The 26,778-nt window shown below is 36.0% G+C and overlaps 1 protein-coding gene and 1 long non-coding RNA gene across 6 annotated transcripts in view; both read left to right on the top strand.

Annotated features, from left to right (window-relative positions):
* Positions 1-26,778, top strand: part of LOC147762553 (vacuolar protein sorting-associated protein 4A-like) — a 125,646-nt gene that overhangs the window by 8,287 nt on the left and 90,581 nt on the right. For 4 of the 5 annotated variants that reach the window (XM_087011988.1, XM_087011987.1, XM_087011986.1 and 1 more), the window contains exons 2-4: positions 13,212-13,323; positions 13,559-13,700; positions 18,254-18,431. In XM_087011988.1, coding sequence (XP_086868114.1) covers positions 13,212-13,323; positions 13,559-13,700; positions 18,254-18,431 — 432 coding nt within the window. Of the gene's footprint in view, positions 1-13,211; positions 13,324-13,558; positions 13,701-18,253; positions 18,432-26,778 lie in introns of those variants that run through there. The other variant, XM_087011990.1, reaches the window with a different exon arrangement.
* On the top strand, positions 5,323-10,657 carry LOC147762556 (uncharacterized). The gene is made up of 2 exons (XR_015334101.1): positions 5,323-8,697; positions 9,661-10,657. It is a non-coding gene; the product is annotated as an uncharacterized LOC147762556 (long non-coding RNA).

Here is a 26,778-nt window from a genome sequence, read left to right as displayed (position 1 = left end):
CTAATATGAAAATTTCATTTATTCCTGCTTAAATCGCAAACAATCTCTCTCCGAAGATATGAAAATTGCCTTTTTGTCTCTTGAATCGCAAACGATCTCTTTCTGGTGAACTTACGCTAACGGAGTCTGCTACAAATTTGATAAAAATTGCCTCCTCGCCTCGCTTGGATCGCGAAAGATTTGCTGACGATATTTCGCAAATGATTCTCCGATGAAGATATGAAAATTGCCTTCTTGTCCCATTCAGATCGTGAAAAGATGTCCATGTTTACGAGCTAGGTAATTGTTAAATGTCTTAACTCGTGCAATGGACATGAATAGAATTGATGGGTACATTTCCCTTTGAGATAATATCTTGATTTTTTCATTGTGTCTGCCTCATTTTACCCTGAGTGTCAGAGCAACGTGAAAGTTAGTTTGTTTGATATTTAATATACCTTGGAGTCACTTTCACTAGCTCTGACGAACAGCGACAATCTGAGGGCGTTCTTCTTCAAAATTTTGCCTGGGGTGCTTCCATATTTGGAAGTCACGTGTCACAGCTGTGTCCGCCTGGATCCATATTTGGAAGTCGTAAGTCTCGTACGTCACAGTTTTAGCCGCCTGGAGCTGCCTTTCCCACCTTGCGCTGAAGTAATCTCATGCAGACGAGACAAGAATCAAAGTGTCTGACGCGGATTTCGAAGTTTGAATTGAAAATATATTGCAGTCGAAGGTCAGTGCCACAACACAAGCAACATTCTGCTTTAAGGCGTCTTGAGATAGAATGTAAGGCGCCATATAAGAATCTTATTATTATTATTATTATTATTAAAAAATGATTTTGGTGTAGCCGTTGCGCAGCCCTTATAGTGGTATCGGGCATTCAGTATAGCTGTCAAATTTGGCACACGGCAAGCACGTGTATTGTGCACGTGCATATCTCAGGACTAAATGTTCTTTGATAAGCAAAAAAATACAAAAACATTGGATATACCTTTTTCTTTTAGAAACATATTATTTATTTCTCACTTTACATATCTTAAATACAGCAAATAAAATTAAATAAAGCAGAGTTAAGGCCACTAATAGTAAAAGGACCAAAGTCATAGAAACAAAGCCCTGGGCTTGTAAGTTTTTATAAAAAATTAAAACAAACTTTCCAAAAGGCCAATTAGAGACGGTACAGATTAAGTACAGTGTCCAACGGATGACGCTCTGGCGCCAATTTGAGGGGAAAAATGCCGTTTTCGGTATTGGGATTTTCTCTATAACCAAGTCAGCTATTCAAATGATTCAAAAGGCCTCATAAAGCTGGGTGAAAGCACTACAGCGGGGTACCAGGGAATTGTCTTAAACTATTTACTTTTGATTTTATCATCTTTTACGTTAAATCAGCCCATATTTCAATGGGTTATTCACTTCAAAAGGCGATAACTTTCAAACAAACAATTTCCTCTTAAACCCCTGATATCATGCTGTAGTCCACATTCCTAACAACAATAGGTGCAACTTTTGTAAGGATCGGTTGCTCAGATAGTGAGATATACTTGGCAGCGATTCACTTATCTCGTCAATATAGAAAGCTGTTAAAACAGCCAAAAACGTTCACAGGTTGGTTAACAGGGCTTATTAGTCAAATGCTTAGCTGGCAAATTTACCTGTTATCGGTTATACGCTCAGATGGAACCATTGCTTATTGTCATCTAAAAATATTTTGTTTGGGTGCTTTGAAGGGGCAGAAAATCGTGCTTTTGTTACATTTTCCGACCACTCGTTAGGCATGTAAGCGTGCCGCCATTTTGATTGACAGCTCTGGAGAGGGTCCTAGCCTAGTGATGCCCCGTAGGGTGTCAAGGATATGTAGAAGGAAGCGCTAACAAAGGCGATTACGTTTAAACGCAATTAAGAGGTGTAAAGTTGCATTTGAACGTTTCAATGGCTCTTCCTCGGCAATCGAGTAATTTTACCTGAGAGATTCCTTGATAAAACTGTGTCGAGAGCAAGTGTCCGTCACTTGTGTTAATACGAGTTTTTTGACGGGTAATGCTGCAGGATTATTTTGCACGACACTTGGTAATCGTCAGATCAACGGAAAAATCCAGTGATTACTTCAGAGCGGTCTCTCTCAAAATGCCAGCTAAGATAAAGGGGAGATGCTCAGCTGCACAAGATTCGGCGGTAAAAGTGGCTGAGAGAAGGCTTTTGAATAAATATTTTATTTTTACACACATGACACTTAGACTCTATTTGCTTTTTACCTGCTAGTCTTGACTATTTTCAGGGTCTTTTTGTGATTTTCATTTTTGGATACATTTTGAACTCTTTCTTCCCGCTTGATCAGTGATTTTGAAATTGTTTTTCTCCAAACATCGCAAAATGCAAAGCCGCTAACATGCGTTTTTATTTTTATTGTTTTAATCATGCTGTCAACCCTTGCTTGGATTTCTCTCGTTTGGCCATTCACATCACAATTTTTCGCGTGTCTCTCAAGCTCCATGATATCATATCTTGGAGAATAAAATTTTATTTTGTCAACATTAGATTTACCTTTTGCAAACGGCGACCAACAATCATTTCCGGTTTCGTAACGTGTCGCAGATACGCTCGCCGATGTATATCGCAAAAATTAAGAGCTAGGCTAAAAGTATCCTTTTTAGCGTTTTTTAAAATTTATTTATCGATTTTTCTTTCATTTGTCAATTAATTTAGGCGATTCGATTAACTCTTTCACCCATTTATTAGGTATACAGAAATCAGTTATCCGACTGAACAAATAGGGCCGGTTTTCCCCAACCGCCACGCATAGGCCCTACTCTCTTTCAAAATTTTCTTTCTTTCCTCTGGAAATGGACTTTTAACACGAACTTTTCTCTTCCCCATAATGTACTAGCTAGACTTCTTCGCTGCTAAGCTGATGTAAGACTTATGACCTATTACCGCACATGTAATCGGCTTATAACTCATTAACTGTGCTCCGACCCCCTCAGGGCAACGGCCCTTAGTAACAGGGGCGTGGCTTAGTTGTCAGCCTGACTGGGGTGCGTGCCGGTTGAAAAACTCATCAAAAGACACATTTTGCGATGCAAATTCATAAAAATTATTACATCCAACATTAGATACTTTTTTGATTAATATAAACACAAAAAAAAAACTCAAAAACATGATTTTAAGTGTATTTAACCCTATCACCGGCCTTAAATCTATTTTACATTTCATTTTGGTCTGATGACATTCAACTGCAGATTCACTGCAGAGCAGTTCTATTTGATTGACGGGAGCCTAACATGGCAGCTGTGCACTAGAGCCTGGTATTGCGATATGGGTTACATATGAAATCAAGATCGAGCTGGCAATACCGGAATCTAGAACCTAGGGTACCTCATTTAGGACAGCCATCGATAACATAGATAACTGACAAAGAGCCGCGGCCTGTGACTTCTATTTACCGGCTTGAAAACGCACCTTGAGCCAGGTAATAGTGATGAAACTAAAGACAAAAGGCTGACGTTCCCGCAACTGAGAATGGGAATTCATATCTGAACCATCTAAAATGTGAGTAGCCGCTCGCAGGGGCGCACTATTGTTCCTATCTCCCATTGAGAGTGTAATCGGCAATGATACCCTGGTCGTATTATTGTCTTGAATTAACTGACACATTACTTTCGTGTTTGAGCTGGACAATGCGGCCATATTAGGTGATGAACTTTTCAAAAATTATCGAGTACCTCATTTTCAAGGTCGACGAAATTTTCAAAGTGAAAAAAATTGCATCAGTGGAAAATCGTCTGCCGACGAAATTTTCAAGGCCGCCGAAATTTTCAAGACTTTACCGTATCAATAGGCACAGTGATAAGAAGCATTCAGCTGGAAGTGGGGCAGAGAAGCACACTAAATGACAGCTGTGATGAAGAGACTGCAATAGGAAAAGAAGTTAGAGAGGGGATCCGGAGCAATGAGGTTGTGATCAGTGGTGTTGCTGACAATTCTCCAGAAGTTGAGATGTTGAAATCCCTCATGGTCAGTGGTGATACTGACATGCCAATCCCTGGTGCCGAGATGTTGCAGCTCCCCGATGGAGGCAACGACATTGTTGTCAGTGATGTTGCTGACAAAGTAAAATCTCCTGAAGTTGAGATTTTGAAATCCCTTAAGACCAGCGGTGATACTGAGGTATTGACGTCTCCTGATACAGAGATGTTGCAGTCCCCTGATGCGGACATGGTGCCTACCAATGATGCTGAGAAGTTGAAGTCCAATGATGATAAAATGTTACAATCCCCTGATGTTGAAATGCTGCATGTTGAAGAAATGGACATTAATAAGACGGCTAAACTGAAAGAAAATGAAAGTAACTTTGAGGACAATGACGGAAATGATGAAAAAGTGAAGGAAAAGAATGAACTGCATGTTGAAGAAATGGACATTGATAATGTCAAACTGAATGAAGATGAGTGTTCTTATGAAGACAAGGACAGAAATGATGAACAAGTGAGGAAAAGGAATGAACTGAGTGTTGAAGAAATGGACAATGATAAGGTCAAGGCAAATAAAAAGGAGAGTCACTATGAGGACAATGACAGATTGAAATGACGAACAAGGAAAAGAATGAGCTGCGTACTGAGGAAAGGGACAATGATATAGTGAATTTGAATATACTTGCTTATTACAAGGATAATACCCCCGTCACACTAGAGGCATAATGAGCAAGAATGCCCTCGGAAAGACAATTCTGTGTGCGCTCCTGGATATTCGAAGAGCATTATTCTAAAAATTCCGAGTGCATTCTAAATATTTTTACCCATTCTTGTGGCATCCCGAATGTTTTTGTCATGTCAAAAACTTTCGAAGTGCATTCCAAGTGGAAATTTATCGAATGGCATTTGAACAGTGTTCTAACTGCACTATGACTGCATTCTAAATTCTCTCACAGCATTCCGACAGCATTCGAAACATTATGATCACATAAGAGGAATATTTGAACTGACAAGTGACTTAAAGCCCCCATCAAACTTATTCAAAATCAGTAGGAATCAAGCAGGAATTATTAAATTAAAAAATTCGTACCATATTCGGGAGGGATTTCAAATTATCATAAAATATTATGGCTTTGTAAGAACGCCTCTAGAATACTAAGAATGCACATCAAACCCGCCTGGAATGATTCTTGCAGATTCCAGGTATGTTACCTCTCAAATGCAGCTCGAATGTAGTTGGAATACTGTAGGAATATTGCGATAAATTTCCTCTTGGAATGCACTTCGAAAGTTTTTGACATGACAAAAACATTCGACCCGGCCACAAGAATGGGTGAAAATATTTGGAATGCACTCAGAATTTTTAGAATGTTTTTAGAATGCTCTTCGAATATCCTGGAATGCACAAAGAGTTGTATTTCAGACGCCATTCTTAATCATTCCGCCTCTAGTGTGACGGGGATTTTATATCCCACCAGAATGTTTCGAATGTGCCTCGGATGAGCTGAAATATTAATGTTGCCAGCAATCAAACTACACTAGTGCGCTGTTCAAATTATATTCTAAATATTCTTACTGCCTTCTTACAGCATTATAAATATTCCTAGTTTTCCAACTATACATTCGAACTGCTTTTGAGAGCTAATACAGTCCAAAGTTCCAGGCGAATTCAAGCGCATTCTGAGTATTCCAACGGTACTCTTACAATAATTAAGGTCAATTTGAAATTTTTCCCCGAATGTGGTGCGAATTTTAAAAATTCTTTGTTCGGGCTCATTCTTCTTCATTCCTGCTGATTCCGAATAAGTGTGACGGGGGTATCAAGACAGAAATGAAAAACAAGGGAAGAAAACAGATGAGTTGCTTGATGTGTCAGAAAGAACTGAAAAACTTAACTTGAAAGGTACAGAGAAATGGAGGTACCCACCTCATTGCAAAATAAGGTACTTTTATAATATAAGTAAGTTGTCCATGTGTAGATTTTCATAATTTGTTTCTGTTAATTATTGTATAAGAAAATAGAGAGATCCACCTCACTGAAGTTTTTTTTCCAATAAGGTTAGTAAATTGTTCATAGATTGTTTTTCATAAAATGTTCTGTTAATAATTGTACATCAAATTTTCCTTTACTAATACTTGCATCAGATTAAAAAAAAATGCATACCTTTTGTGAAGGATAAGTTCCTATGTTGTGAAATGTGAACTATATATTGATTGGTTTTAGTAAAAGGTGAAAGGCAGTAATATTTTTATTTTTAAAGAGGTGTGGATGTCTATGCAAAGCTTAAGTATGTTTATAAGTCCTTTAATGCTTAGGGGAAGCTAAAATTGTTTTTTTGATGTTGAAACTATCAAATCTTGGTTAAATTTGATGAGATGTTCATGTACCTTGAATTATAGCTTAAAATAATATCAGTTACATTGTATAAATAAGTGTCGGTGAAATAGGTTTAAAGAAAAAAATTAAGTTCCTTAATTTTTTTTTTTTCGGTAAAAAAGGGAGATATGTGTAGTGAATCGTTAATTAGTGCTGATAGTATAAATTTGAATACATGTGATTTACATATTCCTTCAATTAATTTATATATTCAGATGGATCTAAGCATGACAATTTGCATGTGGTAAGCTATTAATAGCACTGAGAGCTAATTTCCATACAGTATATGTGATTTACATATTCGTTTTAAAATGCAAATTGTATCCACAATTAAGTTTTAAGGTCTTAAGGCCGGTGTACCATGAAAATCTGACTTCCCTAAAATGTGACTCCCCAGTCAGATTTTCATTATGAAAATGTGACTCCCCAGTCAGATTTTCATAATGAAAATGTGACTCCCCCTATGAAATTTTGACTCCCCCCCCCAAAAAAAAAAACAAACAAAACATTCATTAAAGGACAACTCAGTGGGTTAGATTAATGTATAGAAGCAGGTTCTATGTAAAACTTTGATCAGATTTGTGTTTTGGGAGATTGTTTATTATTATATGAATAAGTCTGGGTCACAAAAGTCCTGTTAAGACAACTAGAATAAAGAATTAGAAAACGAAAACTATTTATCATGATTTCGGAGCACAGCCAGAAGTACTTCCGGCTCAAGGTCACGACCTCGATTTTCCCACGCTTACGACCAATCACAGCAGGCTTCAGTCAGCATGAGATAGACGTCACGACTACACAGCGAAACTTGTCAGACATGTAAGTGCCGCCTGTCCATCTTTTCGGTACATGTACCGATCAAAAACAGAAAACGTAAAGCCCAAAACACTCTTATACACGTAACCAACTTTGTATGAGCACAAATATTGTCATTTATTGTGAACAGGATAATATGATAATCAGACACACTTGAGACCTGTGAAGCGCATACTCACGTGTCGAGGAGTAGTTTCGCCATTGCCTCGTATGTGAGTCCTAACTCAGCTTTAAGTGTCCTCCACCGCCCCACCTCCCTCCCAACATACACAGTCTGAGTGCTTCTTCGTCTGTCTCTAATTTTCTTTCGTATCTTTCGAACTGGAGTGGCTATTTTCTTTCGCCCCCTTTTGTCGCTCTCCTGTTCAGACTTGACGCGCGTCTGAGCCATGTTTGCTGTTTTGGCGCCAAATAGTAACATCCGGGTCTCAGCCGTAGTACTTCATTCATAGTAAACCGCGAGACTTAGCGAGAAATTGCGCGTTCTGAAGCCGTACTGTGAGGTGGTAGCTGAGTATTTAAGACGAGTCGTCTTATTTAATGGAACTTAAAAACGGTATTAGGTAGCTTCATTTTCTGAACAGTTTTGGATAGGATATACCTTGGTCATTATGGGGAAATTGGTGAGTTTTCCAGGAAAATTCATTTTCGTGCTATTTTAAGGGTTTAACGCACTGAGATTGTCTTTAATCTAATTTTATTTGAGTAAATGACTATGATCTTGTAGTATGAATAATGGAGGATACATTGGCACTTTTTTTGTAGTTTGCAGGTGAAAATTTTCATGAAAAAAATAAAATTAAAAATGTGCACATAATGAAAATCTGGTTCCCCCGTGAAAATTTGACTCCCCTCCACAAAACTATATGACTGCAGGGTTCTGCCGAGGCCGCGATTCTGCGAGATTCTCGCCAAAAAAATAAAATTCTCGCACAAAAATTACCAAAGATGCGAAAATTCTCGCATACAAACCGAGTGAGGGTGCTATCATTGTTCTTGAGATGATAAAAGACACAATGAGAGTGGCGTCTAAAATTGTTTATCTAAATAATCATCACCGGTATAAATTTCTTCGCATCGTCCGCTGCATTGACTTGTTAACACAGTGTCCTTAACGTCGTCATGTTGCGACGATGTTTTACTGCATGTGTACCCTCGTAAGAGATCGTTTCAAGCAGCGTCGTCATTTGTTGTCGTAATATCAATAGTACCTCTTCATGACTACAGTCCAATCGGCAATCCTCGGGTGACTCCGCTGCACTCGGCCTAAAGTAGCACACGAATCTGTGAGCGGTTTTATTGGTTCTCTCATTTCGCGCGACAGTCAACCAATGATAGACGGCGTGACAGTAATATTCAGACTGGTGAAGCGTGGTTAAAATGGCGGCTTCCTTGCCGAAAGTGAAAGTTAAGAAACAGAGATCTATTTTTAGTTTTATGCCAAAGTCAGGTAAATCCGTCTCTCCGCCTGACAAGTCTGAGAAAAGGAAGAAACAAATTTCTGAAGATGCGACTCCAGATGAAACTGACAGTTCGTCGACGATAAAGGTATGGTCATTCCGTGGCATTTTTATTTTACGTTTTGGAAGGACACTTGACACTTCGTTTGAAAATGTGAAAGAAAGTAAAAAAAGGTAATAGACCCGTTTTTGATACGATTATTCCTCTACATGTGAAAGTTAAAAAAAAAAAGGTTAAAAAATGACGGGTCCCGTTTTTGATATGTTTATTCCTCCTACGTGAGTATGATAATATGAAAAAGAAGCTGAGGCCCGTTTTTGATATGTTTATTCCTCCTATGTGAGTATGATAATATGAAAAAGAAGTTTAAAAAGTTAGGAGGCCCGTTTTTGATATGTTTATTCTTATCTCTCTGTAATGTATATATGTGTGTGTGTGTGTGTGTGTGTGTGTGTGTGTGTGAGAGAGAATAAAAAGTTGAAAAAAGGAAATGTTTAACTCCAGTGAAGAAGTAAGGAGACCTGTTTCTGATATGTTTATTCCTCTGTATATATGTGTGAGAATACTAATTTGAAAAAAAAGGTAGGGCCTTCTAATCAAGGATATTTTCATAGAATGCACTCAACCAAATGTGTTACCTATATTTTTTTTACTTTAGCCTTTATTTTAAAAAGTAGTCAATATTGTGAAAACGATAAATCAAAGATTAAAATGTCCTTCCCAAACACTAACACCCAAACACAATTTTTCCTGATAAACAGGGGCGGATTTAGGCCGTCTTCTGGGTCTTCTGGAAGACGGTCAGATTTTCAAGTTTACATTGACGGGTATCTAATTTTTTCTGTTGGAAGACGGTCAAAATTGGAGGATGAATCAACAAAGATAATTTGGAAGACTGTCAGTAAATAGCTCTGGATCCGCCCCTGATAAAAGTGTTAATTAAGTCATGATTAATCATCAAAACCTAAAAATTATTTTGGATTGTGGTGTCTGGTTGCAGAAATTATAAGTTTGTAAGTAGGACAAAATTTAACTTTTTTTAAATTTTAGGTCTGCAGACCAAATACCATCGAAGGGCCTGAAAGAAAGAAAGAAAGAAACCAAAAGTAGTGCCACAGAAATTTCAACACGATTGGTTAAGAGATTATTCTTGACTCCGCTATGATAATGAGGCAGATGCTATGGACAGTACAGATTAGCAGTGTATCATTGTTGGCACGTAGCCTTAAAGTGAAAGTTTTTATAAAAAAAATCATTTGCAACTGTATATACATACAGTCTATGTAAAATCACTTCCAAAGTTGAATCAGTTCAGTTTGTGAACTTTAATAAAATACCAATACAGACTAGCAGTGTATGTTTTTACGTAAAATATCATTTTTCCTGATCTCCCACTATTTCTCAAAATCTCCCCAACTTTTAAGCTCAGAGGGGAGAATTCTCCCCCCTTTTTTGAGACCTTGGCAGAACCCTGTGACTGTGATCTTGTAGTATGTAAAATGGAGGATACATTGGCACTTTTTTGTAGTTTGCAGGTGAAAATTTTCATGAAAAAATAAGAAAATTAAAAATGTGCACATAATGAAAATCTGACTCCCCAATGAAAATTTGACTCCTGGGAGCTCTCCACAAAACTTCATAAATCTTATTTTATTTTGAGTATATGACTGTGATCTCATTTTATTTGAGTAAATGACTATGATCTTGTAGTATGCATAATGGAGGACACATTGGCACTTTTTGTTAGTTTGAAGGTGAAAATTTTTCATGAAAAAAAAAATTAAAGATTTGTATTTTACCACACAAGGACACCCCTATGAAAAAAGTTATTTATTTGACATTTGATGACCATTTAAACATCTTTCCCTTTAGGATACTTTATGAAGATTATATTGGAAGTACTTGAAAGTTTGATGGTAAAAAAATGGGTGCAAAAAATAAGATTTATGAAGTTTTGTGATAGGGCCCATAGGGGGAGTCAAATTTTCATGGGGGAGGCAGATTTTCATTATGTGCACATTTTTAATTTTCTTATTTTTTCATGAAAATTTTCACCTGTAAACTACAAAAAAGTGCCATTGTATCCTCTATTTTACATACTACAAGATCACAGTCGTATACTCAAAATAAAATAAGATTTATGAAGTTTTGCGGAGGGGGAGTCAAATTTTCATGGGGGAGTCAGATTTTCATTATGTGCACATTTTTAATTTTTTCATGAAAATTTTCACCTGCAAACTACAGAAAAGTGCTAATGTATCCTCCATTTTACATACTACAAGATCACAGTCATATACTAAAAGTAAATAAGAGATTTATGAAGTTTTGTGGAGGGGGAGTCAAAATTTCATGGGGGGAGTCAGATTTTCACTATGAAAATCTGACTGGGGAGTCAGATTTTCATGGGAGCCAGATTTTCATGTTACTGTGCACCGGTAAAAGTAAAACGACCAAACGCATAGAAACAATGCCCTGGGCTTATAAGTTTTTATAAAAAATTAAAACATACTTCCCAAAAGCCAATTAAAGACAGAGATTAAGTGCGCTATAGCGCCAATTTGGGGCGAAAAATGCCGTTTTCGGAGTTGAGATTTTCTCTTTAACCAAGACAGCTATTCAAGTGATTCAAACGGCCTCATAAAGCTGGATGAAAGCACTTCAATCGGGTACCAGGGAATTGTCTTAAGCTATTTACTTTTGATTTTATCATCTTTTACGTTAAATTACCCCATATTTCAATGGGTAAATCACTTTAAAAGACGATAACTTTCAAACAAACAATTTCCTCTAAAACCCCTGATATCAGGCTGTAGTCCACATTCCCAACAACATTAGTGCAACTTTTGTCACGATCGGTTGCTCAGATAGTGAGATATACTTGACAGCGATTCACTTATCTCGTCAATACAGAAAGCTGTTAAAACAGCCAAAAACGTTCACAGGTTGGCTAACAGAGCTTATTAGTCAAATTCTTGGCTGGCAAATTTACCTGTTATTGGTTATACGATCAGATGGAACCATTGCTCATTGCCATCTAAAAATATTTTGTTTGGGTGCTTTGAAAGGGCAGAAAATCATGCTTTTGTTACATTTTCCGATCACGCTTTAGACTTGTAAGCGTGCCGCCATTTTGATTGATAGCTCTGGAGAGGGCCCCAGCCTAGTGATGCCCAGTAGGGTGTCAAGGATATGTAGAAGGAAGCGCTAACAAAGACAATTACGTTTGACTGCAATTAAGAGGTGTGAAGTTGCATTTGAACGTTTCAATAGGTCTTCCTTGGCAATCGAGTAATTTTACCTGGGAGATTCCTTCTCTGCTATCGGCAAAGTGATCGGATGAAACTGTCTGTCGAGAGCAAGTGGTCGTCACTTGTGTTAATACGAGTTTATGACAGGTAACGCTGCAGGATTATTTTGCACGGCACTTGGTTATCGTCAGATCAACGGAAAAATCCAGTGATTACTTCTGAGCGGTATCTCTCGAAATGCCAGCTAAGATAAAGGGGAGATGCTCAGCGGCACAAGAATCAGCGGTAAAAGTGGTTGAGAGAAGGCTTTTGAATAAAATGACAGAGTGTGGCTGAGTTTTGAAACCACGAACGTGTTGATTGTAAAAAAAGTATCTATTCATATCTTTTGAAGCATTTTACTGTCTAATACCAGTGGGAGCTACATATACAAATTATAACTTCTGTCAAAAAACTTTTTATTGTCTTTCTGTATGCCTACTAGGCTGATTGTTGACACTTTCTAACAACTGTCCACTGTGCCAAAGCCTGTGCCCAGAACCTAATGTTTCTTCCTCACGATCACTGTCAGACTTTTAACACGAACTTTTCTCTTCCCCTTAGCGTACTCGACTTCTTCACTGCTTAGCTGATGTAAGACTTATGACCTATTACCACACACGTAATCTGCTTATAGCTCATTAACTATGCTCCACACCCCTCATGGCAACGGCCCTTAGTAACAGAGGCATGGCTTAGTTGTCAGCCTGACTAGGGCATGTGCCGTGGTTGAAAAACTCATCAAAAGACACATTTTGCGGTGCAAATTCATAAAAATTATTACATCCAACGTTAGATACTTTTTTAATAAATAGAAACACACAAAAAACTCAAAAACATGATTTTAAGCGTAGTTAACCCTATTACCGGCCTTAAGGCATGGCATGCCGCATGTGAGTAATAGAAGTTAATTTAAAATGTAAGTTAAGTTCATGTATAAAAGCAGGGACAGAGAGACTTATAGAGGGACATAGAGACCTGAGTTGTACAGTTGATTGAATAAATCATGTAGCAGAAACTATACCTGCCTGTCTCAGTTGACTTACTGATGAAAAATTAACTCTGAAAAGGTGTATATAACCACCGCCTGGTTATTACAGCATGTCCGACGGTCCGACACCTTTCATAAAAATGGTTATACTAGTAACAATGTGTCTGTGAGCATTAACTTTTTGTGCTTATTGCGCATTTCGCCCCAGAAACCAAATGTACTACTTAGTGCTGAATTGTATATGAAAAATTTGTTCTCCATTTTTTCTTTCTTTTTATTACAGTGCATTACTAATTTACATGAACATGCACATCTCCTTCCAGAAAACCATTGACTTAGTCACCAAGGCTGTGGAAGAAGGCAAGAAAAAGAATTATGAGGAAGCCTTGAGGCTGTATAAGCAGGGTGTAGAGTACTTTCTCCATGCAATTAAATGTAGGCATTTTGGAATTTTGTGTTTTTTTAAGCAAGTTTCTATGTAAAATTGCAACATATTAAAATATTAAAATTAGAATATGTGGCCTTTTTGCTGCTATTTATAGAAATTACTGTTTGGTTAAATGTAAAAGCTTTCACTGAATGCTCATTTATTCAAGCATTGAAAAATTTTCCAAGCTGACAATCTTGGGTAGTTCCAGTAATACTAGGAGGTGATTTATTCTGATTTCAGATGAGGCAGATAGTGACGAAGCTTGGGAAATTATCAGAGCTAAGTGTATTTTATATTTGGAGAGAGCAGATAAATTAAGACAGCATGCCAGTGGCAAGAAAGAGGAACCAGTAAAGAACAGCAGTGGTGGTGGAAATAAGAAGTAATGAAAATTCATTTATATATATTTTGCTCAATATTTGTTTATTTTATTTTAGATTTGTTATTATTTGTTTTATTTATAAAAAAGGCTAAACTATTTTCCAATTTTATTTTTATTATGTACAGACACAGATGTGTCTGTACATATAGCCATCATCTGCGTCTGTCGTCGCCGTCGCCGTCGTCGCTGTCGCTGTCGTCGCCGTCGTCGCCGTCGCCGTGCACTTTTACCGATAACACGATAAGTGGAAAACCATTTTGCCTTTTGATTTGAAACTTGCAGAACTGATGAATATTCATAATACGCAGGTCAAGTTCGAAAATCAGCATGATCGGGTCACTCTTAGGGAATTTATGCTGTTTTTTCACTTTTTTCAACATATATGCAGCACCGATAACACGATAAGTGGAAAACCATTGTACCTTTTGGCTTGAAACTTACAGTACTGATGAATATTCATAATACACAGGTCGAGTTCGAAAATCAGCATGATCGGGTCACTTATAGGGAATTTATGCTGTTTTTTCACTTTTTTCAGCATATATGCAGCACCGATAACACGATAAGTGGAAAACCATTTTACCTTTTGGCTTGAAACTTACAGAACTGATGAATATTCATAATACGCAGGTCAAGTTCGAAAATCAGCGTGATTGGGTCATTTTTAGTGAATTTAGGCTATTTTTTCTCTTTTTTCAGCATATATGCAGCACCGATAACACCATAAATGGAAAACCATTTGACCTTTTGGCTTGAAACCTACAGAACTGATGAATATTCATAATACGCAGGTCAAGTTCGAAAATCAGCATGATTGGGTCATTTTTAGTGAATTTAGGCTATTTTTTCACTTTTTTTCAGCATTTTTGCAACACTGATAACACAATAAATGAAGAGCTGTTTTACCCTTTGGCTTGAAACTTACAGAACTGATAAATATTCATAATACGCAGGTCAAGTTTGAAAATCAGCACGATCGGGTCACTTATAGGGAATTTATGCTGTTTTTTTTCACTTTTTTCAGTATATATGCAACACTGATAACACAATATAAGAAAAACAGATTGGCCAATTGTCATTATACTCACAGGAGGGGCCAATCTTACTAAAACGCAGGTTGAGTTTGAAAATCAGCATAATCAGTCCATTATTTTAAAAGGTAATGCTGTTTTTTCACATTTCCTCACATTCAATTCTTAGGCATGTTAACAGTCTCATTATTGAACTAATAAGATACGTAAATGTGTTTGTTTGGCATTTCCTGCATTTTTACAACATTGTTAGTTGATTTTGTAAAAATGATGGTAAACTTGTTATCATGTATTGTGTAATAAAGTGTCAAAAATGGAAATAAACTCATATCATTGCAGTTTGTCAGATGCATTCATCCACTATGTTCAGAATCTCAGAATGGAGGAAGTTGGGCATTTAAAACTGTTCTATTGATACTTTTCCCATCTCATCAATTTTCTTCATTGGTCATATAAAAATGGCAGTAAACTGTTTATTTTGTTTTATGTTTAAAAAGTGTTAAAAATGGAAATGAACCCATTTCAGAACAGTGCTGTATTGTTTACATTTTGGCATTTTCAATATGTGACTTTGAAGTTCCATGGGCCTGAAGGCTTTTGCTAGTCACATTTTCTGAATAACCATGATACTAATATTTTATAATTAAAAATTGATGGTCATTATGCTGTAAAACATTATGTAATATTGCATGAAAATTTGAAGAAACCCCTATTTTGGGCACTGCTCCCATGATGACCATTTAAGGAAAATCATGTCACTTACTGTTCTCAAACTTACAGGAAAGAAACATGGGACTAAAATACAGCTCCAGTAGGCAATGCAGTCTGTTTGGTAAATTTTTCTGGCAATTAAACAGTTTTTTGTGAAAATTTAATTTTTCACTTATTGGCATTTTCAAGGTGTGACTTTGAAGTTCCATGATCCTGACGACCTTTGCTTGTCACATTTTCTGAATATCCGTGATACTAATATTTTATAATTAAAAATTGATGGTCATTATGCTGTTAAACATTATGTAATGTTGCATCAAAATTTGAAGAAACCCCTATTTTGGGCACTGCTCCCATGATGACCATTTAACAAAAATCATGTCAATTACTGTTCTCAAACTTACAGGAAAGAAACATGGGTCTAAAATACAGCTTCAGTAGGCAATGCAGTCTGTTTGGTAAATTTTTCTGGCAATTAAACAGTTTTTTGTGAAAATTTAATTTTTCACATATTGACATTTCCAAGGTGCGACTTAGAACCTCCACGGGCTTGAAGACCCGTGCTAGTCACATTTTGTGAAAATCCATGACACTTATATTTTATTATTAAAAATCGATGGTCATTATGCTGTTAAGCATTATGTAATGTTGCATCAAAATAGAAGAAAACACAATTTTTGGTGCTGCTGCCTTGATGACCATTATGGAAAAACCGTGTTACTTATGACTGTCAAACTTTCAAAAAAGAAACACAGGACTAAAATGCAGCCTGAGTTAGAAAAGCAGTCTAATTGGCTTCTTTTTCTGGAAGTTATACATTTTAGTGTTATATTCATTATCTTTTTTGGCATATTCATTGTGGGACTCGGAGCTCCCATGGACATGAAGCCAAATGGTAATCATATTTTCTACATGTCCATCCTATTTATAGTCAATAAACAAAAATTGGTGATAATTATTCTCTAATTTATTATGTAATGTTACATCAAAATTGACAATCTTTTCGCACTGCTACTGCAAACATTATGAAAAGAAAACTGTGCTACTTATTATAATTTTAAACTTACAAGTACGATTTTTAGGATTGGCCTTCAGCTCATGAGAAAACCAGCTCTATTGGATTATCATGTTTATTGTATTTATGCATTTTTTGTGAAATTTTCATTTTTCTCAATCTGGCACTTTCTAAGTATAAACTTGAACTCTGATGGGCCTGAAGCCTTATGCTTTTACTTTCGTCTGTGTTACCTGTTGTGCATAAGTTGATGTTGACTGTGCAGTTAAACATACTGTATTATTGCATCAGGATTGGTATTCTCCTATTTTGGGCATTATGGTTTTGTGCTTTTCTTAAGGTGTGACTTATGGGCCTGAAGACCTTTGAGTGGGTCAGTCTGTAAATTACCCTTGGGTATCACTAGATTAATTTCAGAGTTATAAAGTCATTTGCTTTATAGGCCATTAAATGAGATTACGTAAAGCACACTTGTTGATATTTCCCTGTAAACTCCCAAAGGTAAAGCTCTTTGCTAGATTAATAATAAGGAAGCAGTGATAATTATGCAGGTAAATTTTGTTTAATATTGCAAATAAGTTTTAAATATATATATATATACTGGAAGATTAAAAGTTTGAATAGCAGCTTCATTGGAATTATATTTACCTCAAGCTCTGCCAAGGAGGTTATATTTTCACCCCTGTTTGTCTGTCATCCACATAACACAAAAAGTTATGGACTGATTTTGCAGAAATTTTCAGGAACTGTCGGAAGTGGGCCAAAGAGGACAATGATTAATTTTTGGTGGTGGTCCAGATCAATAATCAATCAATTATCAATAATAATCAACAATTGCTGCCTTGGCAGAGGTCTGCACTCTCAAAGTGCTTTTCTAGTTTTGTTGTTTTTCTTTATAATTTTTTCTCAAACACTTGCATTTGTGACTTTTAGCCCCAGGCAGGCTCTCATCTGCCTGGGGCTCTGCACATTTTCTGTATTTCTACATAAGCAGTTGTATTGTTTTTTATGTCTTTAAACATTATGTAATATTATTTTATGCACTGTCATCATTTTTCAAATATTGAGACTTTCATAATGTGAATTTGAACTCTCATGGTCCTGAAACTGTAATCTTATTGAAGGGGTGGATTGAGACCATCTTCTGGGTCTTCCGGAAGACAGTCAGGTTATTAAGTTTATATTGACTGGTATCTATTTTTTTCTGTTGGAAGACCATCAAAATGGAGGATGGATCAACATAGATACTTTGTAATACTGTCAGAAAATATCTCTGGGTCCGCTCCTGTTATTGACCATGTCACCTGTTGTGCAAGATTAAAATTCAGTGTTGACTGGCAGTGCTATTATAAGCATTATTTATTATTGCATCAAAATTGACAAAATGACCTTTTTTGCATCTTTATTTTCTGTTTTTTGTCTGTACATTTGACAGCTTTGCTGCCTTGTTTTTGAATTATTTTTCTTTTATGTTACACTCTTAAACATATCAAAAAAGCAGATAATTACTAGAAATAAAATGTTATCAAAAAGAGTATTGATACAGAATTGTTTTGACAAATAAAACTTGCAAATCAGAGGGGATTAAGATAAAAGGCATAAAAGAATAAGAGAATAGACCTGGTAGATTAAAGATTAAACTAATCTCCATCTGTAAGTTTTAATCAACTGATCTCACCATTTTAATATCCCTGTGAAACAAAAATCGTGAAGTGTCACTTATGTAAATAAGTCAGGTTTTATGTAAACAAATAGTCTTTATTGTGTTATGCAATAAATCCAATGCTCTGCTGCAGGAAAGGAGACAATGACAGCAGTGACAGTGATCCAGAAGGAAATGTTGAAAAGGAAAAGTTTCAGACACAGCTAGAAGGAGCCACTGGGATGGAGAAACCTAACATTGAAAGGGGGGGTGTAGCAGGTCTGGATGGAGCCAAAGAGGCTTTGAAAGAGTCGAATTCCACAAACTTTCAGGTAAGTCAGACAGCTATTGGTTGATGGGATATCGATCCCTGTTATTCTGATCTACCCCTGCAAGTATAAAATTTCCTGATAAATCCACTGTTTTTAGAAGTATTTGTTTTGATTAAGAGCATGTGAGTCAAGTGCATCACCAGTATGATCCTAATATGGGCATTTTTACAATCCTGGGCAATTTTTGAGATTTTCCTACATATTGCTAATTAACAAATTACATACATATGATCAAAGAATTCTTAAATCACTATGTTAGAGAATGGTGTAAGTGAAGATAAACACTGAAAACAGAAACCAAATATCACTTCCGAGTCCAAAGTTATGCTAAAGCAAAGCCCGAAAAATGACCAAAAATTTTTCCCATTTTAGTCATGTGAAATAAAAAGCAATCTGAAATATATGAAAACAGTGTTTGACATTGCATTTTTATTGGATTATAAAACACTCAGTAGTATGGTAGTAGCAAAAAAGTTTAAATATTGACAGGAGTGAGAAGTATCCTAGAAAAAAAGTCTTTTAATGGCATGCTGGTACCGTATAGCTAAAAAAAAACACGACTATTGGTACGCGTATGATCGATAACTGATTTAATTCTCGTAAGATTACCATCCGCCCCCTTCCTTATGAATAGGTATTACTTTATTAATACAATGCAACCGTCGTGTAGCCGCATGTTAGAAGACAATGTTTGATTACGCACAGCAGTAGGAGGCCGCTACCCCTTCCCAGCAAGGAGTCAACACAGCAGCGCGTAACCCGGGGTTAATAAGGGGTTATTAGCTGTCCACTTATGATCGGTATTGTTCGTCTTGATTGCAGCACACTTCCTACTCACTATTGGTTCGACCACCTCTTCTTTAAATGCTCTCTCAAACCTTTCCTCAGTCAGCCGAGAATGGAAACACGTTTATCTGCCGATAAACTACGTCGTTGATGTATTATTCGGCATCATTCTACAGTGGGTCATAAGGCTCTATCTATCATTTTTTTCGTCTCGCATTTTACCAGATTAAGCTGACGCTCGAAAACTAAATTTAATGAATAATTTTCTCACGTGCACCGTATCCAGCTAATTTTACGACAATATAACTACCACGGCACCTCCGCCATTTGCAATTGTAGACGAACCACGTGTTTCCAACTGATAGGCCAATACAACTATACCAGACCCATTGTACGAGAAAAAAACGTTTATATTTAATGAATTAAAAAACATTTGAGGATTGCGATTTTCTATTGATATACTATCGATGGTATCCCTGTATTAAATCATCCACTGCTACCCCCTCTTTTGTAGTGTAGCATGACTCGTATCACAAGATGGCCTTAGAAATGAAGTAAGACAGGCCTACACTCTGATAGTTTTTAGTCTATTATTAACCCTAATGTCGTTGCTTGTCATTCATTCTAGAACTCTCTGAGCCATCGCAAAATTATTTGCCAGGACATTTAAAGGCTACTTCTTAACGGATTTTTTTTTTATTTGCACTGAGTCCAAAATGTTCGAGGACGTCTCTGTCGTTATCGCCGTTTCTCGGACGCAGTCCCAGACAAAGGATCGGAAAGTTTCTAAATAAAAGAACTTATAAATGCTGCCACTAGCCATCCTTATTGTTCCTAAGTAAAGAGAGGCGATAATGATCTTTTCTTTCTTCTAGCTTAGTCTGTCGACTAAAATGAACAAGGTTAGGCCTACAATGCAACCACCTATTATTACGACCATTAATGAGGTTCTTTGCTTCACTCCCTTTCTTCATGATCGCGAAACCAGTGGGGTGCTGTGTTTTAAATATATAAAAAAGGGTCTCGCGAGGTGAAGCTATAATAATGAAATAAAAAAATCCAATGAATAGGCCTATCTAATAAACCATGAAGCACGTAGTCATGGCCGACATCACATTTTTACATTCTTTGTTTTAATAAGAGGACGAACGTGGTCTAATTTGTCTTTTGGTGGTGTGTGATTTTGCTCGAAGTAGCGGAGTCAAGTAAATCGGTGATTTACCGTTGGTAAGAGTAGCGATCATCGCTCCTGCGTCCTCATAGATTACTTTCTAATCACCCGTAATTAACGCAGTCAGGAATAAGCGCTCAAATAGGGGTTTTTGTATCAGGGAAAATTTTAGTATTACTCTTATGTTATTATGTATCTGTATTATGTAATCATGTAACTCATTTTCCCAAGGCAACCACCAATTATGACGACCATTAATGAAGTTCTCTGCTACACTCTCTCCTCATGATCACTTGCTCGATCGTGAAACCCTGGAGGTGTTGTATATATATTTGGGGTAGTTTACTATAGCATGCTACACTCTCCTCATGATCAGCTGCTCGATCGTGAAATCTGGAGTGAAACCCATGGTTTATCTAACAATGGTTTAAATAAATAAAAAGGGTGTCACGGAGGTGAAGCTGCTTAACTCATAAGAATAATGAACGAAAAAATACGATGAACATTTAATAAACCACGAAGCACGTATGTTTTGACCGTTATCGCCTTTTTTACATAAGATGTCTCAACAAGAAGGCAGATGTAGTCCAATTTGTCTTTTGTTGGTGATTCTGCTTCAGGTGGCTGAGATTAGTTGATCGGTGATGCACCGTTGGTAAGAGTAGCAATCATCACTCCTGCGTTCTAACGGATTACTTTCCAACCCCCCCATAATTAACGCAGCCAGGAATAGGCGCTGAAATAGGGGGTATTAAATCAGGAATTAATTTTTGTAATTATGTATCCGTAAAATAAGAATTGTAACATTATCACATATTTTTCCTGATGGAAAATATCATAATTTATGCACACTGATCGAATTATAAAGAAAATCTCCAGATGTAAACAAAGGTCAGTCAAGTATCACTCATCCCAGGCTGCAGGGCAGATATAGAGAATTGAATGAAGCGCCAGTGATCTGGCAACCCTACAAATTTGTCATAATGATTCATGGGCAAACAATAGAAGCATGAAATTAACACCTTTTACAGTGTGAATGACGACACCTTATGAGGCTTTTGTTTCTTCCCCTGGGTTGGTATTACAAAGTAAGTATGTTGACGTAAGTGTGTTGACTTTTGCATGTTCAGAGGAACAATGGAAATGTCATTTCAAAACAAAGAGCCACATTTCCCTACTTAGGTGGCCAAAATATTGTCAATGAAACGCAAAAAAGACAAAATCACCAGCTGTTACTGACTGAGTCTAACTCAAATGCAAAAAGGTACGCACAGCGACAAAGCGCTATTGTAAACAATGACCCGACGATGAGATCAATAAGATGTATAAAATGACTATTTGTACTATAAAACTGTACCCCTGCCCCTACTTGTATATTATTACACACACAAGGCCACCCTATACCAGAGTTACAGATTGGTATTTCATTACACAGTCTCTTGCACTGAAGAAAAATACTCATAATTAATTTGCGGCCCTAGTAGAGGGTCTTCTCTCGCTTTCTCTCAAATCAAAATAAACTAGCAAACATGATAATTGGCAAAATGTATTAGAATGTTAAGTGTTGCGAACCCTTTAAACAAGGTGAATGGTAATATGCACGTTTAGACAAATTTTAATTTTAATTTCAATTAAATTTAATTTTAATCAAAATTGATATTACCAAAATTAGTAAATGTCGTTTGCGTCATGTATCAATATTTTTGCGCATAATAGTACCTACGTTATAAACATTCAGCAAAGATATTTGGAAGGCCGCTCTTTTGTTGTTTATATCAAAGGAAAACTATTTGATACCCATCGTATCAATCATTATACCATGATAAGAGATTAGCATACTAATTTATGTCCCCAGTAATAATAACTTTAACAATAACAACAAACCTTCCTACTGTGCTTTCCGTTGCAAAAACAATTAGCCACGAATGTTTTATATATTGTTTTATATATTAATAGATATTTATAATAATGACAATTTCAAAATCTTCAAAAGTACCAAAGGGACACGAACTTCCGTCGGGTAGGTTGTAGACGACTCAACGACGTTAACCATTGTTCCACCACTTCTATTGTTCACGCTTACAGATATCGACAGCTCTGTATTGCCGCGCATGCCGAAGCTTTGCGGAAATTGCCGAAGGCTAGGAAAATTCTTCAAAATATACTTTTATTACATTTAATCAAATCCAGACTATCTCCCACTGCCCTGAGGTATGGCTAAAGGCTTTCAGTTGTCATCAGACTTTGTAATTTGGGAGAGAAAAGTGAAACAGTAACTTCTGGTGATGAATAATAGGTAATAGTTCTGCAAGGTGTTGTTTTTTATCCCTGATGTACGAGTAGCTTTTTCTACAGTTTCTATAATTCTCTTAACGTATGAAAATATGCAGGTTTTCTGATATAATAAGACTTTGATAAAATCAAAACCAATAATACTTTTAAAGTCGAGAGTCGGGATAAATATCGGCAAGGTGGAGATATGTCCCGCCGGCGCTTCCGCAACAGCAAGACTGAAGGACGCAAGTTACAAAGCAAAACATGTTTAGTCAAGTTAAAGACTTAATTACTGGTTTAACTTCGGCGGCAGTGCCTACTGCTGTGAGCAACATGCGCTGTCCATCGTAATCCCCCTATCATTAACACTGTCGGGGACGTGCGCATTAGCGCGTCTGATGTAGACAGCGTGTGCTATTAAAGTGACCGGGGACTTATTAGCTATAGTGAATTTCTGTTAAAACGAAATGTCCATTCCGAAACAAAAATAAATGACTTTCAGAAAATATATCTTAAAGCATACAGTATAATGAACCATCCTAATCATTATTTGGATGTATTGGTATTGTTTGTATCAAATAATGAAATCTGAGCGATGATTCTGAAGCTTGACATGGGGTGCAAAATAACCCTACTGTGTTTTTCCGTTAAATTTGTCCATTTCGAAACATTGGGTTTCTCTTACATAAAAAGAACATGCTGACACCTAGCCTGTAACAATATATATTTCTCTAAAGCCCAGGACATGTGATATTTATTTTTATATAAGAAAACCCCAGTGCACAGAAACCCATTCAACTGTGGCCTTTTTTGTGATGCTCGTAACACCAAGCCGTTGTTACGTTTCTAGAGACTCACTACAATCTGTGTGATCTCTACCTTTATTCTGTACAATCCATTTATTGGTGTCACTGGTCCACTTCTATCTGCTGACTATATGTTCTACTCTACACTACTTCTTGGCTACTTCATGTGAAGACACAAGACTCTAATGACAGTATTTTGCAAATTCTTCTCCTTATATACTAATACATAAGGCCAATTACATTACAGTGATTCCTTAACAAGTCAGAGATATTGAAGCCAGTTAACAGAATTAAGACATAATGCAGGAGACCTTTAACACAATTAGACCAAGGCTGATTTAAACTTTAAATAGAAGATGAAGCCATAAATGAAGTTATTCAGTCCTGAAAACATCCTGCAGAACTTTAATGTAATTTTAACTTGGACATCTAAATACATTTATTATACACTGACATCTGACTTGATTTGTGTAGAAGTTTAATGTAATTTACTTAAATATTCACTTAATATAATTTTAAGACATATAATTTAAGGTAGTTCTCTCATATTAGCTTTTTTTGCGATCTGCGCAGATTTCGCGCATGAGTAGTTTTTTGCGATAGCGGCTAATGATAAACATATAACATGCAATAAAATACGTAATTCACCCTTTTAAGAAATCAGTATGAAATCTTTGATGTTATTTTGGTCGAAGCGCTACGAATATGTCAACAATGCGTTGCGTATCTGTGAACGCTTGGTCTTTGACGACGTAAAGTACCCACTTGCGACTTTGTTTACAAATGCCGCAATGTAAGAAATTACGCGAAGAAGGGATGGAAAAGAGCGTTTTAGTAAGGCTTGTATAGCAGTGACAAGATCTTATCTCACGGAAAATAATCACGTTTTGTTGTTGAATTAAGTATGTTATTGAACAATATGACCTGCAAACAGTGCGATTTTCAGCTCTCCGGGAAAGATGCAACCGGTGTGCACCCGCCTGGCGTGTTGCGACGTCATCCTTGTATTGGTTTAGTTAAAGTGCAAATGGACAAAACCATAAAACACACAACAGAGGACCAAGGGTTTTTATGCAGATACATGTAATACTTTTTTGATGCTAGGAAAATAAACAGTATATTTTAGAAGATAAAGTGTACTATATTCCAACTTTATCCTAATTTACCCAATCATAAACAAGAGACTTTAGTTTGTAAATGTATTACTTCACAGAAATTATTCAGCCCATAATGCATTAAAAGATAGTCTTGAGTTACAAAATTTAGTTAATTTTTGCAATGATGAAAGTGAAGAAAATCCTTTTTTCTGATTTTTTCATTTTATCCCAGTCAACTGACTCAATCCTGTGTGAAACCTTTACCAAATTCTGTAGAAAACCTTGTTTGTAAAAAAATAATTTCTCCATGTGTAGGAAAAAAAAATAAAGCTGTCAGGGTTAACATATCAGAATTAGTAATTGCTCTTCAAAGAGAAAGTCCAGATGGTCTTTATTTTCTTCTCAGCCAAATCAATCCAAACACAAAAAAAAAAAAAAAAAAAAAAAAAAAAAAAAACGAGTAACAAAATGCATAAAAGTAATAAAAAATTGTATGATTTTTTTTATTTTAAAATTAATATGCATATTTATATGCTATTGATATGTATTTGTTTGCATGTTGTAAACATAATATGAAACAGAAATAAACTGATAATCAAAGATGTCTGTAGATGAATATTTTTGTCACCATCTTCCATATATAGAGAAGAAATATGACTAACTTACCATAGTAAGAAATTGATACATTGTTAATGTACAAAGGAAACAATTTATCCAGTTATCTCACCATAAAGTGCATGTTTTAGTGCTGAGTAAGAAAAATAAAGAAACAAAAGAAATAAAGATAAAAAGGAATAAGAAAATAAGTCACATGAGATTGATATAATATACTTTTGGTCAATCTGCCTAGCCTATGAAAAATCCAATATGGCGGCATTCCATGAGGCATACTGAAATCCAACTGATACTTTCAACATTTGATTATCTATTTATTATGAATGGGATATGCAAATTTTATGAAATTTGGTTAACTGATGCAGAGAAATTTAAATATAATTTTCATGGAAACATAATAAGTGTATGAGTTAAAAACCTAATGATACAAATATATTTATCTTAATTTGCTAGTAAATTCCCGTTGATTCCTATGTAAATTTGATAAAAAAAATCGATGCTCAAGCAGCCCTGGCTCAAAAACAAGCCTGGTGTGGTACGTATTTTTTTGTAAATTTCTTTGAGGTCTACCAAGATCTATAACATATCCACATAAAATTAAAATCGCTAGGGCAGAATTTTTTATTTTTGCATTTTTCAGCAAAATTAAGGGCATTTTGGCAAAATCCCCATATAACGCAATGTAATAAACGTAGCGTTTTTCGGGACGCCACCTCTCGAAAACGAGCGTGGGGACCCCCAATTTTTTTTTCATATTTTTTACTCATATGGTAAGAAGAATTTGTCTTACAATTTTAATCAAAATCGCTAGGGCAGAAATATGAAATCTGAAATATGAGAGGGCGTCCTTAATTACATATAACTTGAACTAAAATAGGGATTTTCTGAAATTAAATTTGGCCATGAAATCACCTCTATGATACATCCCTGGGGCCCTTTTAAATATGTCCTCATATTTACCATGAAATCACCGTCACTAATTGGGAGTTTGCTTATAAGGCCAATATCTTGTACATAAATTGACTATTGAATGATAAGCATCGGTAAGGACATTATATTTAAAAGCAGTATGGAATAATGATAATACTAGTATGTATATTACAATACTTCACATTTTGAATGAAAGATATTGAATAAATTTAGTTTTATGCAATATTATTTAAGCATTTAAGGGTGCATATAAGAAATAAAATATATGTATCATTACTATTACCATAATAACATGTAATATTACATTCATGAAGAATTGAAAAACAGTTATATAGCACATATCTATATTTACACATTACAAGCTAAGGTATACATTGCATTTAACATTTGTATGTATCAGTTCCATATGTCTAAATAAACTTCTCTACAAATATATACATGTACCAATACTGAAATGGTATAGTGGGAACCTCTTTGTCCAGCTATCCCTTGTAATTTATTGTAAATGCACAGCAACAATATCAATCAATTCAAGCATTTTGATATGTTTTGGATAAACTTTTTAACTTATTCTTATTTGTCTCCCATTTTGGAGATATTTACTCTGAGCCATTGTTGTGAGGAGTGATTGTCATTGGAGTTATGAAACCATGATGTTCTACAAAGAA

Source organism: Lingula anatina, chromosome 4 (genome assembly GCF_051362555.1).
Source record: "Lingula anatina isolate TDL-2025a chromosome 4, LinAna3.0, whole genome shotgun sequence".
Classification (NCBI taxonomy): Eukaryota; Metazoa; Brachiopoda; class Lingulata; order Lingulida; family Lingulidae; genus Lingula; species Lingula anatina.
Note: the sequence above shows the minus strand (reverse complement) of the source record. Positions and strands in the feature narration are given on the sequence as shown.